At 56.1% G+C, this 18,782-nt stretch overlaps 1 protein-coding gene across 4 annotated transcripts; it reads right to left on the minus strand.

Moving 5' to 3' along the window:
* Positions 1-7,755: 7,755 nt before the first annotated feature.
* STMN4 (stathmin 4) lies at positions 7,756-14,022 on the minus strand. Of its 4 annotated transcripts, none has more exons than XM_056344666.1 (6): positions 13,903-14,022; positions 10,731-10,788; positions 10,192-10,287; positions 9,287-9,492; positions 8,912-9,103; positions 7,756-7,960 (listed from the first exon to the last, which is right to left on the minus strand). In XM_056344666.1, exons 2-6 carry the CDS (start codon positions 10,741-10,743, stop codon positions 7,901-7,903), a joined length of 567 nt encoding a protein of 188 aa, XP_056200641.1. In that variant the 5' UTR covers positions 10,744-10,788; positions 13,903-14,022; the 3' UTR covers positions 7,756-7,900. The 4 variants fall into 4 exon arrangements, with proteins under 4 accessions (XP_056200641.1, XP_056200639.1, XP_056200638.1 ...); XM_056344664.1 differs by having other exon boundaries at positions 9,287-9,495; XM_056344663.1 differs by lacking the exon at positions 7,756-7,960 and adding an exon at positions 7,967-8,409.
* Between the last annotated feature and the right edge of the window lie 4,760 nt (positions 14,023-18,782).

Here is an 18,782-nt window from a genome sequence, read left to right on the forward strand (position 1 = left end):
GTTCAGTTTTCACCTTTCCATCCTTTCTCTGGCAAAGAACTTTGGATGATTTTTCTATCCACCCTAAAAGTGGGCTTCAGGAATGATCAGACATGATTTTAAGCCCTTTTTTTACTGCCTTACCCTGGATTAAGAAAATTCATGGTTGCTGTCTTTGAATTTTCCATTCATAGTTGCAGTGAGACACCCTCCTTTTTTCCCAACTTTGCCTCCTTGCAGGATCGAGAGATGGAGGCTGGGACTTGGTCTCAGCCCTTCCTGTGTTTGATGGTGGATATTTAATTAATTACCTTTTTCCTGTTTCATGTGCACAGATGAGTTCAAAGAAGGTTCAGTGAAGGGGAAAGGCTGATGTCTTGGAGGCAAAGCACGGTTCCTCCCAACTATTTGTCTCCTGCTTAATGCTCTGCTGGCTCTCTGGTGGTTTCTGTAGCTTTTATGCTATTCCGGGCTGTATTTTCCCTAGAACCTCATTTTTCATGGGCAAATCGAGTGGAGAAGTTACCTGCCAAGCATCCTACAAACGAATATCCCCAAGATAAGAATCCAATATTATTTGCCTTTCCCTCTGCTAGGTTTGCCTTGGTAGTTTTCCTTGAGGGGTGTTCCCGGGACATATCTGATGGTGTTTGGGAGCTGCCATGGGCTGCTCTATGCTGCTGGTTTACCACCACCTGCCATGAACATCTGGGCACTACCAGCAGTGGGAGGAGAGCTTTCTTGCCTCACAGCATGTGCATCTCATATAATGCCTTCCCTTTCTAGATTACAGGTATTCCAAAGGCCATGATGTTAAGGAATACCCTACTAAGAGACTGATAAATCACCTGAATAAGCAACAACCTAATTAATCAATGATCACATTATCATTATTAATCTACGTTCATATTTTGCATATTATTAAACACAATGATAAAGGTATCATTCTTAAACCTTATGTAGCCACACTACTGCTGCTGAATTACAGTTTTAGCATCCTTCCCTTCACACGATTCTTCATACCAGGGCACAAGTGTCTCTCTGTTTATCCTCTTGCACTAAGTCTTTTGGACATAGCCCTGATGGAGAGTCCAGTGAGTTGTCCAAGGACATCTCATGCTGTTGGGTACCCAGGTCAGTGTTACCACCATCTGTAGGCATCCATCCTCCAACCACTGAAAGATCTCATCCTCCTGTGTTCCTCACCTGGCTTCACAACTTATTCCTCTTTTGGTTTTCTATTTCTACCTTTGCTCCTCTTTTTCTCACCCTAGTCTGCCCTTAATGACTTCCCCCCGTCCCCCCTGCTTACTGGTCAGAGTTTTGCTATATCCATACTCAAATTTGTTATATCTGATGTCACGACTGAAGCGATCTTGGCCTTCCATGGCATTACTGATACTGCCTGTGTACATGTGGCTTTGCAAGACTCTGCGCCCCAAAGCTTCCTTACAGTTACAGGGTTTGTACAGTCTCTAAGACAAATTGTCCTACTTCAGCCATGACTCCTCCACCTTGTCCAAAAAGCTTCTCATGCACACATAGTCTGCATGCTGGAGGAGCAAGCAGAATAAAGTGATTTTCATACTGGTCTGGAGTTCATACAGCATCCTTTTAGACTGCATATTATGAAAAATTTCTTCACCGAAAGGGTGTCCAGCACTGGGACAGGCTGCCCAGGGAGGCGGGGGAGTCACCATCCCTGGAGGGATTTAAAAAATGTGTAGTATTGGCACTTAGGGCCATGGGTTAGTGGTTGGCTTGCTAGTGCTGGGTTAATGGTTGGCCTTGATGATTTTAGAGTCTTTTCCAACCTAAATGATTCTGTGATTGTATGATACTTGCCCTTGAATGGTTTTAATAACTCCCCTGATGCCCTGCAGAGGCCCCAGCTAGTTATGATGCCCGATGCTCCAGTTGCACCCCTTGCTCACCAGTACCAGCTTCCCATGAATGAATGGCTGGTCCTTTGCCCAAATTTATGATTTCTGAGAAACCAACATGAGGCTATGGGCTGGAGGAAGAACACCAAATGGTAGAACAGTCCCTGCGCAGCAGTGATGATGGAGAAATCAGGAAAAGCTCCCAGAGCCCGGCAGTGGGTTGGTGGCAAGAAGATTAATGTCTTTACTTGGCGTCCTGGAGGCACTTCCAGGATGCTCTTTCTGTAGGTGCTTTGATCTGTTACATGTCATTTTGCAGCAATGGGCACTTGTTTCCTCATGTGCAGGTCAGCAACTGAGTGGCACCCGTCACGTCTGCTCTGAAGGACACCTAGGCAAGCTCTGATGTTTGGGAGGTGCAGCTCACAGCACAGATCTTGCTTGGGCTGAGATTTAGGGCTGGGATTGCATCTGGCTTTTCAAATAGGAGAGGTGGGATCACACGTGGAAGGTCTGTCCAGATCTCAACCCTGAGAATCTGGCAAGTGCCATGAAATGTCTCCTTGGGAGGTTTCTTGAAGGCACCAAACCTTTGCTTTGTGTTTTCCCCTTGTATGTCCTGGCTGTGCCCGCAAGATGGTGCTTCAGGACTCCACCATGTAGGCAAGGACCTGTTCTCCATCACCTTCTCTCCACTGTTTGGTACAGGATGCCCAAGTGCAAGGCTCTGAGCTCCAACCCCTCATCCAGATGTAGGTGTCTTCTGACATTTGAGACTCATGGGCTATCAGAGGCAGAGGTGACATGGGATCCACAGGGCCCTTTGGAACCAGGTGGGAAACTCTGGGAGCATCTCAAACGGCTCTGCATGGTGAGATGAAGGTATTTGGTACCCCAGCAAGGCTAAGAGCAGCCTGAGTCTCATCACTACAAGCCCCAAATCCAGCCAGAGGATTCTGAGTTCCTGCCAGGGAGGAGAAGTGGGGCCAGCACCTGCAAAAGCAGCTCTGCGGTGGGAAGGAAAGGCCAAGCTTGAATTACTGGGTGCTCATGCCCTGTAGCTTGTAGCAGGCAGGACATGGAGATACATCTCCTGCCTGTCCCCTTGTAGGGTCTGACAGCCCTGATGACTTCCCCTGGACAAAGGTGACGGTCCTGGTCCAGGCATCTGCTGGGTGCCAGGCTTCAGGCAAGACCCAGCCGTGTGGCTAAACAAGAATCTAAATATATCCCATCAAATGAGCCCATACACTCAGCCCTGCTCTGGGGGAGGAAAGCGTGTTTGACTGCCCCCCAGGACAGCGCTCCCGACCAACCGACCAACCATGAGCCTGGCTCCTTCTTCCACCCCTCCCCTTCACACTCAAATTAACCCCTGCCTCATTAATTTGGCTGATGCCATTATAGCGCTGTCTAAAGTGATACGGGGCAGGAAATTGTGCTGACAGAGCCTCACTGAGCGCAGCTGTGAGGCAGACACCCTGCAGGTCCCGTGCCTTGCTGCACTGACCAGACAGCCCTGCAGAGCCCTGCGCATGTGGACATGCAACAATCCTGCTGCAGAGCAGGGGCTTGCTTGGAGAACAGCTACATGACCTGGCATTGTTTTGGCTCACAGTTACCCAAGACAGAGGAAGGACTGAGGACAGGTTCCACCTGACATGTTAGGTCGATGCAAGGATTCCCATCTGCATGATAACGGGGACCTAATGTCTCTACTGGGGATAAGAAGGTTTGTGAGGGCCACCAGCCCGTGCTCCACAGGTCTCCAGTCCCATGGCTGGGAAAGATATCTGAACTGAGACTGAAAAAATGCAGGAAAGGGCTACTGGGTTGATGGTCATCAAAAAATCCTTGGGGAGGGGTCCATGGCCAAAGGGCTGGATCTTCAAACATGGCAGGGATGGAGAAAAAGAGCCAGAGAGGGAGAAGAAGAGGGAAGTTAAACATTAGCTATTCTAAATCACAGTGCTGAAAACACTGGAAAAGAGATTAAAACTTGATCAGTTTAGTGAGGGGATTGTCTGAGGTGGACCTCTGTGATGGGCGAAAAGCTGGATGCAGGAAGAAGATCCAGCCTAAGCCATCATTATCTCTCCCCCTCATCAGCAAGGGGAGAAAAATGAGTCCGTGAAACCTTGCTGGAGCATTGACCGTGTTCATGGGGATCCAGGCCACGGAGCAGGATGATCTGAGATGCAGGTGGTTATGGGTGGGATGGGTTTCTGACATGCGGCATCAAACTCTACAACTGGAGGGGAGTTACAAAGCAGGTATGTTTGCTGTGGTGCCGGGTGCGAGGGAGGTCGCTCCTCCTAACTTGCACACCTAATTTTACTCATAACATGTATTTTTACAGTGAAGTTAGTTAGTTCCACCCGAAGTCTACACCTACTAACTAATTATTTGTTAGTTGCTTTCTCGCTTCACTTTAAAGGTACGGTTCATTTTAAATTCACTACGCATGCTCCCGGAACGCGGGGGATCCACCATGAGTAGGAGGTTGGGATCTCCCACTACCATGATTATTTTACTCTGGTATCCTTGAGTCATATCGCTTCAGCAGTTTGTTTTCTTTTAGCAGTTAGCGGGTCCTTGCCAGAAGGCTCCTTATTTACATTCTTGTTGGGCTCACCTACATCTGTGCTGGCTGTCCCTTCCTGAGGTGCCGAGGGGGCCGAGCCCCAGACCTTCTCCCGCAGACAGTGAGGCTCCTGCTCCCATGTGGATGGTTCCCGTTACCTGTGCAGCTCCTGCCTGCAGCAGAGTTTTGTGTTTCTCGCTGTATTTTCTTGCATCATTTCTGCTCCAGGTGCCTGGAGTCAAGAATTTTTAGGATGTGCATCCTTGACACTAGCAGCATCATGTTTTGCCTGAGCCTCTTTGGAAGGCCTCCTCCAAACAGTCTTCTCCTGATAATGTTGGTGCCACCAGCTCTGCCCCCATCATTGTCTTCTTCCCCTGGTGCCCCATTTTCCCCCTCACCACCAGGCTGGCTAGTTCCCAGGGAGAGCTGTGCTCTCCTGGATCTGCTCCCCATTTCTCTGCTACCCCCCTCAAAGCTTCTGGGTGGGTTTTAAAGCTGTTTGGAGGAAAGCATTTTGTTCATCCTTTGCCCAAATTGGGTGCCCCTTTCTATAGTGTCATGGTTCCTGCATCCCTTCACACCCATGTCGATGCACGTGCTGTTGTGGGGCTACAGCACAGAGCCCTAGGGCAGAACAACATATTTCATTATTCTGTTTATTCAAACACAATATACCTGACAGAACCAGTCTTTTATTTGCTGCAGGTTTACCCAGCTCCTACGTGTCTGTTGATGGTCAGGCTCAAGACTCCTGTTGCCATCATCTGTACTAGATGTATGATGTTACCTTCTTCTTGAGCCTGTGGCTTCTCGTCCCTTCTTGGGTGTAACAAGCTCTTCTGCTCTCCCCAGGTCCTTTCTCACCTGGATTTGGGGGTTGCCACTTCATGTCCCACCAGTTTGTATGACCATGGTGGACTCTACTACCTCAACACTGATTTCATGTCCTGTTTTGCATGGTCCCTTTTGATATGGCCCCTTCACTGTTACACCTGGGCACGATGGGAATCCCTAAGCATGGCTGCTGTGTTCACAGGGAGGTCTGAATCCCCTCCTGGGATTTGTCTTAATGTTGACACCAAATCCCACACCTGTGGAACCACCAACTTCTTGGTTGGACACCCATCTTCCAAAGCTTCCCAGGGTCAGAGGGGGCCTCCTTATCTCAGATCGGAGAGGATCAGGTCAAAGAGGACCTCTTTGGCCCAGGAGGAATGGACACATGGCCTGTCTGGGATACTGGTCCTAAATTTTGTTGCCATCACCTCTCTTTCAGACTGAGCAAAGACAGGAGAGGAACTGGTGCCACTTGCTCCTTAGGGCTGGAGAAGAAATCCCCTGGCTCTTCTCCTGGCCCTGAGGACCTGACGTTTTGCTGTTGCCTGCTCCATGGATAGACTGATGGGTCATCTGCCCTCAGCGCAGACCTCAACACATGTCCAGCTACCCCCATGCTTCCTCGCCAGCTCCTCGTCTCCCAGCACATGGCTGAAATTTGGCTCCAGCTCCCTGCTCCAGGTTTGGGGTGGGAAAGCATCACTGCTGCATGCCCCCAGGGGTGCACAGGGTGAGCCCAGGGTGCCTGGCTGGGTGCAAGGGGCCAGTAGTGCTGGAGGGCCAAAGGAGTGCAAATCTGATGCAATCCCACCAGGCTGGGGGTGTTTGAGGCATGGGGGTGAAACAGACCCGTTCCCTGATGCACAAGCTGCCTTCAACCCTCGTTTACCCCCAGTCCCTTTCCCCATCCCAGTGTAAGTGGCACTGGGATGCCTCCCCTCTAAAAAAAACCCCAAACAACCAACAAACCACACACAAGACACTGCAGAGGTAATGAGAAAACCAAAGAAATGCCAAGGCAGTTTATTTACAACCATTGTATACAAAAAAAGGACAGCTCATGCCACAGCTAGAACAGCCCACTCCGTCTCCTTTGCCTGCTGCCCTCTCCCGTGTTCCCCTCCCTGGGCTGGTCCCCCCCAGGGCTCTGGGGTGCGGGTGAGCATCTCGTGGCACAGGTAAAGAGACATGGTTGCCTCCAGATCTGAATCAGAGCTTGGAAAGCCCTATCTGGCCACAGCGGAGACCAAGCCCTCTGTTAGCATCAGGGTTGGAGGCTGGTGAGGTGCCAAGGCATCACGGCACTGGGACCACTGTCTGCTGGCAACTGGGAGAGGAGGGGACGTACCACCCCACCCCCTGGCAGAAAGCAGACTCTCCTTCTCCCACCCTGAAGGATCTCACTGCAAGCTCTGCATTTCGCTTGCCCTCCCTGGAGGCACAGTTCACCCAGGAGATAGCACAGCAGCTCCCACAAAGCACCTCCTGGGCTGGTCACCAGCTGTTGGTGGGGTCCCAAACTGGTCTTCCCCTGCCCTGGTGTCAACAGGAGGTACCATCACCATCCCCAGGGGCTCCCTATGGCCATTGTCTTCTCCTGCTCTCCAGAGAGGCATCTCCATCCCACCTCTGGCTCTCCAGCCTCAGTTTCCCCAGCTCTTCTTTCCCTCTTGTTTTTCCCTGTCCCTTCCATCACAGTTTCCACAGCCCTGCCCCATTTTCCTCTCCTGCTTTTGCTCTCCATGGGGGTGATTCTCCCTTTTCAAATAACCATTTGAGCTGCCACCTCTAAAAGCCGATGGCTTTTCGGCTGCTCTATGGCAGAAAAGCCGATTTCATCCAAGAGTTCCCACAAAGATAATTCTCAGGAGATTCTAACAAAAAAAAAGAAAAAAGAAAAAAGAAAACCACACCAAAAAAGATCTTTGGGAAGTCACGGGGCTTTTCGATTTCACTCTTGAAAAAGATCATCAGCATCTCCTACAGCCGGATTAAGCATTTGGAGCAAGTGAGCCTCTCTCTGACCACCTCCAACGGGGGGATCTCTTCTCCCCCTTCCCCAAAATGGTTCTGTAAGGTCTATGGGGAAATAACACCCGCTCTGGGCAAGAAGCCCTGAGTCCAGGTGGGAAAAAGGGAGGGAGGGACACCAAGAGGTGCCGCTGCCCATCGGTGGGGTGGGATGGAGGAGAAGAAAGAAGTCAGAGGGATGCCCGCCTGCCCGCCCTGCCTGCCCAGCACCAAATTAAAGTCACACACAATGCACATTTCCCCTCACTTCCCTCCCCACCCACTCTGTCCCCCCCAGCTTTTCCCCGGGGGGTCGCCTTCTCCACTTTGCCAGCCCTCGGCTGTCTCCTCCAGACCTGGTTGACGGGTGGCATGCGAGACCCACCAAGGAGGTGGGCATCCTGAAGCTGGCACCCTCCCGCCCACCCTCCCTCCTTTCTCCTCCCTCCCCACCCTCCCCAAAACGAATAGGATGGCTTCACTGGTCAACTCTTTACATTCACGAACAAAGAAAGCAGAGGAACGTCCACCCTTCCACCATCCGACCTTGCGCTGCGGCAGCCTCTGCCACCTCCCCGGAGCTGTCAGTCCAACCATCGCCTCTTTACCTGGAGGCTTCTTCCTTGAGCTCCTTGTTTTTCCTCACTTCTTCTGCGTGTTTGTCCTGTGGGAGGGGGGGTAGGAGGGAAGGAGGGGGGGGACACGCGTTAGCTGGATGGACTTCGGGGTCCCCACGGGCAGGCCAGCGGCTTCAGAGGGGTTCGAAGGCACGAGGGCGTTTGCGAGGTTCATCCCCCGAGGGACACCACCGGTGGGTCAACAGCATCCTCTCCTCCCCTGGGGTGTTTTAAGGATTGTGGAGGCTCTCAGGGACAGATTGTCCTTGCCCTCTAGCTAGGAGGTAGACGTCAACCAGACGGGATGGACCGGGAGCCCCAAGGAGATGGGGTTAGCTCGGATTGTCCTTCATTATCTTGTGCTCTCTGCCTCTGACCCAAGGCTAGCTGAGGCGTTTGGAGAAGGGCACTGGGCGAGCTCCTTGCAGAAGGCATGTTTTGGAGGGAGCTGGAGGTGGTGAGGGTGGGACCTTCCATGCTGAGGTTGGGAACAGACCTGCTTCGGGGAGAGAGAAGAGGTCTGCACAGGCTGGCAAGGTGGAAGCATCTCCTGGCACGGCAGCATGGACCCCTCCAGCTCTGCCGGGGAGCTGATGGCTCCACAGCCTCTGGGGAAGGGACATGGGGAAGATCTGCCACCCAGGAGGTGGAAAGATTACAAGTGGTGGGTCAAGGTCATCACAGTGGGACATGGGGAAAGCAAAGGCTTTGCATGTCTCTGAACAAGAGATGGGTCCCAGCTCTCCACCCGCCGGCCACTTGTGAGCCTACAGACATGCCAGGCTCGGTGGGTCCCTGAGCAGGAATCCCCACCCCGGGTGGGATGTTGCGTTTGGATATTGCTGCATAGTGGGAAGGAAGAAGGGGCCCCCCACTTTGGTGGTGTCCCCAGGGGGTAACGTCACCCCAAAAGCCACGCAAGGTACCCACATGTCCTGTGACACCCTCCTGGACCGGTGCCCCAGCATGTCCCCCCTCCCTCCTCACCGGGCTCTCACCTTCTCCTGCAAGCGCTCCAGCATGGCCGCTAAATGGGCCTCACGGTTCTCCTTGTTGGACTCCATCTTCTGCGCCAGCTTCTCTTTGGCCATTTTGATGAAGTTGTTGTTCTCCTCGATGGCCTTCTGGATGACCTCCCGCTCGTGCTCCCGCTTCTCTGCCAGATGCTTCAGCAGCTCAGCCTCTTGGTACTGCCCAGGCAAAGCGGACATGATAGCCGTGAGGACCATGGGTCCTTTCCCCCGCTGGCCAAAACCACCCTCTCCAAACTCAGCGACATCCCCAAAAGTGAAAGTACCCTGCTGGGTGAGCACCCCAAGTGCGAGGTTGCGTGTCCCCATGCTGCACTGCCGTGCATGAGCCACCAGACCTACCTTCCTCCTCTCCTCTGCTGCCTCCAGCTTCTTCTGGATCTCCTCCAGAGATGGGTCACGCCGCCGGGGCAGGGAGGCGTTGAACTCGGGGATGCCATCAAACGATGGGGGCTTCAGGATGACCTCAAAGGACTGCCCCGAGGTACGCTTGTTGAGCTCGATGACTTCCATGTCAGAGATGACGCACCAAGTGAGGTCTACCGTGTCTGCTGGGAGAGGGCCACAGGCTGACCACTGGCACGGGGGCATCCCACCCCTTCAGGCAAACCATCCTGGGGTCCCACACTTGCAGCCTCCCCAACGGGCCACCACCTTCCCTGACCTCCATGTATGTCACCCAAATCCCTGTGCTGTGAATGCACCCCTGCGGTTCAACCCAAATATCGTGGGTTGGGGTAGGGACTCCAAGACACCCATCCAGGGGGCTGAGCTGGGAATATCTGGGTGAGCTGAGGGGCTGGGCATCCCTCCAAGGGAGAGGTAAGCAAACAGGGAAGAGTTCAGCCCTGCTTTGGGGACTGGGAATGGGACCATGAAACCCCTTTCCAACTGCGGATCCCCTTGCACCTAGCCAGGAGGAGCCCCCCAAGGCTGGGCATCCCCCTCCATCATGGCTGCTGCCTCTGGACCCACTGACATGAACCAGCCTGACTCACCCGGCACCGTCTGCCTAAAAATACCGAGCCCACGCCTGGTGCTTTGTGGAGTCCTGGCGGAGGGGGGCTGGGCTATGGGGCTGCCCAAACCCCCTGACCCCAACCTGGCTCCCTGCTTCCAGCAAACTGTGGAGCCACCTCTCTTAGTTTGAGGGTGACCGCGGTCATGCCAAGGTGGGGGTCTGAAGCCTCCCACAGCCCCCCCCCATTCATGCACCCCTCCACCATGGGTGGGCAGCAGGCTCCTACCTTCATACGTGTACGTTGGCTTGTTCAGGGGATCCGAGAGGAAACAGGAGCAAAAAAGGGAGACGAGAGGCAGCTCCTTCATCTTCTCTTTGTAAGCTGGGAAGAGGCAGTGGGATCGGGGTCAGAGATGGGGGGGGTCTTGCCAGGCTCCGCGGCAGTGGCTGCCATGTGCCAGGGAAGGGCTGGGATGGCGACAGTGGCTGGCACCAAAGTTTGCACAGATATTGCAAGCAGGGTGATCTGGGTGGGGGGAGCAAGACATGCAAAGGGGAAACTGAGGCACGCAGAGGTGGGGTGCTTTACTGGTGGCCACACAGGTGATGTCAGTCCTGCTGTGTTAATACTCATGAGCCCTTGGCTGTCACCACTGGGATGCCGGGAGCATGCTTGGGGCACAGCCATCCCTGTGGTGGCTTGGAGGGGGTGCCGCTCAAACTAGGGGTGCTGCAGCATGGGGTAGATGCTGGGGCTGGGTACGTGAAGCCAGGCAAGCCGTGCTGTCCCCTGTTCCCACACGTGGCCCCACGACGGTGCCATACCAGCCAGAGTCATGGCGTAGAGGTTCCTGGGCGTCTACAGCAAGAGTGTTCCTGGGGCCTGGGGGAGGAAAGAACCAGGATCAGAGCTGGGTGTCCCAGGGCTGGGGACATCGCCTGGCCCTGCCTGGCCCCTGTGAGACAGCTGCCCACACATGGCCTCACACGCATGCAGGGGATGCTGTGGTAGACACATGCTGGGGGCATGAGGTGGGCACACAGTGGTGTGATGGGCATACACTGGTGTGGCATGAGGGACACACTGGTGCAGTGAGAGGGACACACTGGTGCGATGGGCACAGATGTGTGATGTGGTGCGTACATGCTGTTGGGCACAGTGATGGGGTGGGCACAGACTGGTGTGGTGTGATGGGCACACTGGTGTGAGGGGCACACAGGTGTGGTGTTATGTGATGGGTACATGCTGTTGAGACGAGTATAGACTGGTGTGATGAGGACACCCTAGGAGGTGAGAGGGGTAGACACGTGTTGTGATATGATGGGTACGTGCTGTTGGGATGGGTGTAACACTGGTATGATGCGATGTGATGGGCACACACTGGTGTGATCAGCACACGCTGGTGAGGTGCGATGGGCACACGCTGGAACAGTGGCAGCAGCTGATGGGGTGGGCCTGGCACACACAGCCCTTCCCCCACCACTCCAGACTGCCCAACATCTGTGCAAGCCACATGTGTGCACACATGTGCCAGGAGTGGCATGCACACACACTCCCCCCCAGACGTGTGACCCCTTTGCACAGCCTCTGCTGTGACACAAGCCCACCCCTGTGGGCACCCGCACTTGTGTCTACAGAGCCCCAGTCCTCAGCTCACGCCTTGCCAGACCCCACACAGAGGGCTGACACACTGGGACCCTGTCCCGCATCCCCCTGCAATCCTCTCTGGAGTCTCCATAGCTGTGGGTCAGTTGTGGGGGCATCCCTGGGACCCCCCACTCATCCCCAGGGTGCAGAGCCCCAGAGCGAGCACAGGATCAGGCACTGGGTGGCAACACCCAGAGACTCATTAATACTCACATAAGCTGGGGCTATCCCCCTTTCGCAGGGCTTCTGGGGGACACAAATGGGGTGTTGATGGCATCAGAGGGGCTTCCCAGTGGAAATACCTTTCCCAGCTGTGCCAAAGCCACGGCTGACTTTGGTTTTTGGAATTATTTATGGCTTTTGTTTCTCAGAAGGAAAAAAAAAACCCAACCCTTCTTTAAAATAGGGACTTTTAAATCCTGGCAGCCCCCCAGGAAAGGGGCAATGCTCACTGTGGGCATCTCGGGACTGTCAGGGCACTGCCAGCTCCCACAGCCACAACACACTCCAACCCAGCTTGACCCAGGGGCTCCTGAAAAATCCCAGCCCCTCATCCCCCATCCTGCTGGGATCTGACACAAGGGATCATGCAAAAAACCTGCCCATAGCTGCCAGGGCTTGCCCAGGGTGTGGAACAAGGTCAAAATGTGGGGACACCCTGCTGGAGACACCTTCCCTGGAGATGCTCCCCTCTTTTAGGTGACGCCCAGAGCCAGGGCTGGGGGGGGGGGTGGGGGTTACCTAGGTGTGTATCCCCACTAGGGGCTTTCCTCCTCGGCTGGCTGAAGGGTTTTGCCCTAGGTGGCTCACGCCAAGCACAGTGCCAAGGCAGGGTGGGGATGCTCTGATGGCTCATGTGCCAACATGAGGCTGTGCCTGGAGCTCTGACAGCTTGGCTGGAAGCTGCCTGCATGCAAGCAGGCAGCCAAAAGCATTTGCTTTCCTTGTGCCTCCCTGCTCCTAGCATGACCACCCCAAATCCTCATTTTCCCTAGGCTTGTGGGGGGACCTGGATACATTTCATGTTACAGAAAGCCTTCTCCCAGACCCTGCATGGTGTTCATGCCCTGGCTGGAGCATAAAATGCAGAGCTCACCCATCAGACCCAAAACAGGGAGGAGGATGGAGTCCATCCCCAAGGATGGGGGGGAGGTGGGTTGCCAGCCCCATACCTCCTTGCTGCATGAAGATGCTGTTCAAGGTGTTTGGAGGCTCCTCCAAGAGGGAAACCCCTCCCTGCTGAGCTCCTTTCTCTCTCTGCTTCCCAGCCCCGGTGCCCCCCAGCCCGCACATTCAGCCCAAAGCAAGTGGAGTGTGTGTGTGTGGGATGGACTGTTGCTGCTGTCACACCCAGGCTGAAACCTCGCTCAAACCCCCAGTGTGGGGAGGCTGTGGGAATGATCCCACTCCCAGCGAGGCACACGTGGCAGGGAGGGGCCCGATCCAAGCCCAAAGGGCTGCAACCGGCTTTCACACCCTGATCTCCACTGTAGATCCGGTGAGATGAGGGAGACCCTAGGGTGGATCTCCGCATCTCCCATCCCCTTCCTTGGAAGAAGCACCCAGCAATAGAGGGAGGAGATGGAGGAATGGAGGGGGCTCCCCACACCCTCCCTTGAAGCTTGCGAAGCAAGGGATGCAATGGATTCTTCCCCCCCTCTCCGGGGGGGAAGGCAGGATGGCAGCCGCCTTCCTTCCCCCCCCCTCTCTTTTCCCCCATCCCTGGAATAAATATTTCAGCTCCTGCTGAGAGCAGGTCACCTCCACCAGCATCCTGCCACCATCAATAATTCAGCCTCGTCCTGCCCTCCGGGGGGGCTCCGCGTCCCTGCGCCCACATTTAGAAGGGGGGGCTTCGGGCGAGGCAACGCACCCCTCTCGGGCTCTGGAGGATGCTGAGGGTGCGGGCCCGCCTGGGGATGCTGGGGCGAGGCGAGATGGAGGATGCTGAGCCCCATCCCTGCACCCCCGCACCCTGGGCGTGGGCTGCCCCACGGCCCCGCGTGGCAGGGCAGGATGAGGCCCCCCGCGGTGCGAAGCGAGGGAGGTAGAAGGAGGCGTGGGGAGGCTCTCCCAGGCGGGAGGGGAGCAACCCCCTGGCTAATTCCTGCTGCCCAGGCGCATGGAAAACGCCCCGTCGCGGGGGATCCGTGCCTGCTCGGGTCGGGGTCGGGGGCCACCGCGCCGAAAGGAGCGGGGGCGGCCGGGGGGAGAGGAGAGCAGGGGGACAAAGAGCTGCGTCGCCGCAGGGCGACCCTCCTGGGAAAATCCTCAACCCCTCCCCAAAAACTTTCTCCAAAAAACACCCCCTCCCACATCACGCCCCCCCTCGCCGCCCACGACACTCACCCTCCGCCGGCTCCTGCGCTGCCGCCGCGCGCTCTCCGCGCTCATTTAACGCGGGCGCGGGGTCTGCGCGGAGCATCCCCGGGGGCCCAGCGCCCCATGACATCACCTCCGCGGCCCGCGATTGGCCCAGCCCCAGCGCCGCCGCTGATTGGCCGGGGCCGGTACGAACCGGGGACCAGCCCGGTGACGTCACGCCCAGCAGCTATTTTCGGGCTGGGCCTGGGAAAAAAAAAAAAAAAAAAAAAAAAAAAGAAAGGTGTGTGGGGGTGTTAAAAGAAAATCAACGTTAAAGGGGGAAAAATGATGAAAGCAAAGGGAGGGAGGAGGTGAATTGGGGGGGGGCAAGGAGCTCGATTTGGGCTGAAAAAGGGTTTTTAGAGGGTGGTGGGGGTGCTGGGTTGGAGGAGCGGAGGCTTTGGCTGGCTGCTAGAGCCCGGCAAAGCTGGAGGGTGACAGTGACACAAAAGGGGACTCGGGGGATTTGAGGGGGACTTGGTGGCATCTCCAGTGGGGTCAAACTGCCCCACTGCCCCTGCCCCCCGCCAGCATGGGCCATGGGGTGCCCTCTCCAAGCGGGGAAGCAATGGGGGGTCCTCGGCACCGGGATGTGGCACAAGCCTGTCGTGACCCGTTCCCAGCCCCAAAGGCACGTGAGGGTCCCTTGCGCTCCTCCTACAGCCTGGGCAACGGGTACTGAGAGAGGCCGAGTCCCAGATCCCAAAACTATTTTTGTGGCTGCTGGGGCGAGTGGAGGTGGCCAGGGAGCACCAGCAGAGCTGGGACACTTCTGCAGAGCTGTGCCCTTCCTACAAACCAAGTCTCCTTCCCCCAGATCTGCTTCACCCTGGCCTATTTACCTGCGACGGCTGCGTCTGACAGGGATCGCAAGCCCAGAACCTCCGGGGAACCGTGTGGGTATATTTAGGCACCGGTCTCCTCTGTTATGCAATGAGCATCAGGGCAGCTGTGTGTAGGGGGGTGGTTCCCCTTGGAAAACACGTGTAAGGTGGCTTTGCAAAGCTCATGCCCTCAGGACATGGGGAAGGACAGGGTGACCCAGCTGGAAACAGGGGTGACATCCCACGTGTGACACCGCAGCTCAGCCATTCAGTGTCTAACACATCCCGCTGAAACTCAGCAGCATACTGCTGCTGCTCTCCCAATGGTTCCTGCCATGCCCAGGTGATGCGTGAGCTCTGTGCCGGAGCCTGGCTGCCTTGATGGGGCTCGGGCGCCCGCACAGGTGTGGGTGCCATGGGCAGGGTGCCCACAGGATGGATGTGTGAGGAGCTGCAGAAGGGATGGAGCGCAGCCCTGAGCCAGAGGGGCCAAGGGGAGGAAAGAGTCAAGATGCAGTGGCCAAGTGGGGGACAAACAGCCCTTGTTGGGGACTCACATGGCTGTGGGACAGTCCCTGCTGTGGCTGGCACCGGGCTGTGTGGTGGGGCGGTGCAGGGGGCTCTGCTCAAATGCCCTTTTGAGCTCCCTGTGGTCCAGGCTTGGGGCACAAAGCCCTCCCTGCCACCCCATATTGGTGGCCACAGTCCAGCTGCGCAGCTGGCTGCGGTTGCTGGAGCCAGGGGAGATGCAGGGGGCCCTGGGAGGGGTCACATCAGAGGTGCCTTCTTGTCCCCCAGCTCCACAGAATCAGCATTTTGCGGGGACAGAGCTTGGTTTCAGCTCCTGGAGCCCCTCTCTAAGGCTGTGGCTCTGGGGACACTTGGTGGCCACCACTAAGGGCTGTCACCCTCTGCCCTGCAAAGCTTTCCAGCTGTTTCCACACTGGGAACTGTTTTTCTCCAGCACCATAGGCTGCTCTCAACTACATGAGGCACTGAAAAAGGAGGCCAAGGAGATCTGGGTCTGCCCAGGGTGATGGGAACAGTGGGCTGCCATGAACCATCCTTTTCCCATACACTGTCCTCAACAAACCCTCCCCTGGGTCAGCCTGGCATGGGAGCATCTCCAGCATAGGGGATGACAGGAGGGGGCTGGAGGAGAGGTTGGCTGTGGAACCAGGCTGATTCTGGGGAAGAAAGAACCCCAGCAGCCACAGAAGGCCACAGGAGAAGCGCCGTGCAAAGGATTGGCTTCCTTCTGTGGCTACAGCCTGCTGGCTTAGGGAAACTTGCTTGGCATCCTACTGCCAGCATCCAAACCCTTCCTGGGCACGGGGTGAGGGGATAGGAGAGACAGGGCAAAAAACATTTTGCTGTGGCCACACAGCACATGGGACCCATCTGCAGCCTGTGCTCTTTCTCACGAGGATGACCGCACGGGAAGGTCCATGTATCCCAGGATGCTGCTCTGCCAAGAGCAGGCATCCTGGGGAGATGCTAGGGATGGGGAGAGCATCCGTGGTGTTTTCCCTGAGCCCTTTCCCATCCTCCAGCCACGCTCAGGAGGGTTGCAGGACTGGAGGTGAGCTCTGCATCCTCTCGATTCCCCTCCCAGGACATCTCCCACCTCACCCCAAAAGGTCCCGTATCCGCAGATCCTTCAGCGGGGAGACCCAGAGGTCTGATCCCTCCCCGAGGATTCGTGGCCCTGGGAAGAGCCAGCAGACCAGTCAGCAGATCCAGCCCCTCCCCGCCGGGGCGCACAGGCTCAGCCCCAACCCGCCTGCCCCAGCGCTGAGCATCTAGGTGCAGGGTCCATCCCTACGACCCTGCACCCCCCAGGCTGCCCGAGGGTTGGGCACACCCCGGGAAACCTCCCTTGGGGGGGGGTCCCCGCTTGCCCCCCACGCCGCCGGCATGCGCCGCTCCCAGCGCCGGCTGGTACCCAGGGCGGGGGGCGGGGAAAAGGTGCTGTCCTCCCTCGGATTGGGCAGGAATTACATCATCGCCGGGCTGCCAGCCAATGGGAGAGCCGCTTGCTTCCCCGAAAGATCGCCCGGCCCTAGAACTGGGGGAATGTTGCGGGGGTGGGGGGCTGTTGTATCAGTACTGATGGGGGTGGGGGCTTCATTGCAGCGAGCCCAGCCCTCCCCCGGTTGGTTGCCCCCTCCCCCCATTCCTCTCCCAGGTAGCGGGGAGCCCCGCTCGCACCCCACGTCCACGAGTGAACCAGTGGTGCCCACCCCTCCCCTCACTGGGATGGATGGGGACCGGGATCCCAGGCACCCCGCAGCCTGTAGTGGGGCCCATCCCTCCCTGTCCTCAGCATAAGCAGTCAAAAATGATGCTAAAAAGATAATTACTATTGCTAATAATAATAAACGAGATCCTTCTAATCCAGGGGTCCTCAAACTTTTTAACCAGGGGGCCGGCGCACGGATGAAGTGGCAGGAAGCCATCTGCTGCTGCTTGGTTTCCCCCCCAACCCCCGGGGGAGGGGGGGGGGGGGGGGGGCAGGGGGGTTCTGTAAATACCGGGGGCCGGATTGAGGACCCTGGGGGGGTGCATCCAGCCCGCGGGCCGTAGTTTGAGGACCCCTGTTCTAATCATTGCAAGGAGGAAGGTTTGAGCTTGGAAAAGGTCTTGCAGGAAACTGGCGTGTCCCAGGCAGGATCTCAGGCATCAGGGAAGGATGCAATGGCTGCGGATGAGGGTCCCACACAAAACCTGCCTGCACCTTACCAGAGCTTTTGCTAAATTTGCCCTCTGTGTGTGTGAGGAAACGCTCAGTCCCAGGGAGACATCAATCATTGCTGCAGGCTTTGAGGTTTCCACTTCAAGCCGTTTCTTTACCTCTGTGGGAATGAAATTAAGCTCAGGGGAAGATGCAGGTACCATTTATTACACTAAAAAATACAGAGTCTTAAGGAGCCAACCAGTTCCTGAAGTCACATTGTTTCCTGCAAACCGATTTTTCACCAAATGATTTGGAAAAAAGGCAAAATGTTTCAGTTGCGCCATCCAAAGTGATGCTTCGTGTAACCTGCATTGCCATTTGTAGGCCAGGCACCTGCGCTGGCACTCACAGCCATGGGAGGGAAACATTGTCTTTGGGCCTGACAAAGAGAAACGCCTCATCCTGCTCCAGCCCCAGCAACTCACATTGGTTCACCGGCTCTTTATTGCTCCCATATAATGCCTTACTTGTGCCTAAATTGCCCTTGGGACACCAGATTTCCAGGCAGTGCCAGCTTTTTTGGGGGTTTCGGGCTGTGCTGGGGTATGGTGTAAGGGAAGGAGATGGGATGCTCGTGCCCATTTTCCTCCTTTCCTGTACCCAGGGATGCTCAGTTGGAAACAGGTAACATCAGGCAACGTCAGGCAGGCAGAGGACCCCCGGGGTCGCCCCCACACTGCACGCCTCCAACATCTCCCTCTTGTTTTTCAGTCACCAGATCTTGTTCCTAAGGAGCATCCTATGCAAATTATGAGAAACCATGGAAACCACTCATTAATGTCAGCAATCCTGCCAGCAAGGTCCCCACCAGCCAGGCTGCCCCTGGGAATCGAGGCCGGCTGGGCACCCTCCCTTTCCCCAGGGCAGGACCTTTAAAGCCCAAGGGCTCACCAGGGTGGGGGGAAAAGCCTTTTTGACACAACGAATGCCAGGCCAGACCCAGCACAGGGGTGCAGAGGGTGCTTTTTGTCTCCCTCCCCAGCCCACCTCTAAGCCTCTTCCACCTCCAAATACCAGCAACACATCATCACCTGACTCCCAGAGCTGGAGATTTATGGAAAAGCCCCTCAGGGAGGTGAAGTCACGGGGAGAAGGGCCAGAGGAAATGGGTCATTACTCTCAAGGGTGTCCCCGGGAAAGGTTGTTCTTGTTGAGGGGGAACACATGCTTCTGTCTGCATCCAGCCAAGGAGCATGGGATTTTCCTGTCCCAAGGTGCCGGGGCAAGGGCCACTGTCCCCCACTTCACCCACAGCAGGGAAACTTGGAGCACTGCAAGCTGCAGCACTTGTAAAAGCTTGAAAA

The sequence above is a fragment of the Falco biarmicus genome, chromosome 6 (assembly GCF_023638135.1).
Source record: "Falco biarmicus isolate bFalBia1 chromosome 6, bFalBia1.pri, whole genome shotgun sequence".
Taxonomy (NCBI): Eukaryota; Metazoa; Chordata; class Aves; order Falconiformes; family Falconidae; genus Falco; species Falco biarmicus.

Bases quoted from the DNA above. Each gene is read 5' to 3' on its own strand.
- STMN4 (XM_056344662.1), bottom strand. The intron at 9,104-9,286 runs GTAGGTCTGGTG...TTGCCTGGGCAG, and splicing joins CAGCAGAGGAGAGGAGGAAG to TACCAAGAGGCTGAGCTGCT. The intron at 8,410-8,911 runs GTGAGAGCCCGG...TCCCCGAAGCAG, and splicing joins TGGAGCGCTTGCAGGAGAAG to GTCTGTTCCCAACCTCAGCA.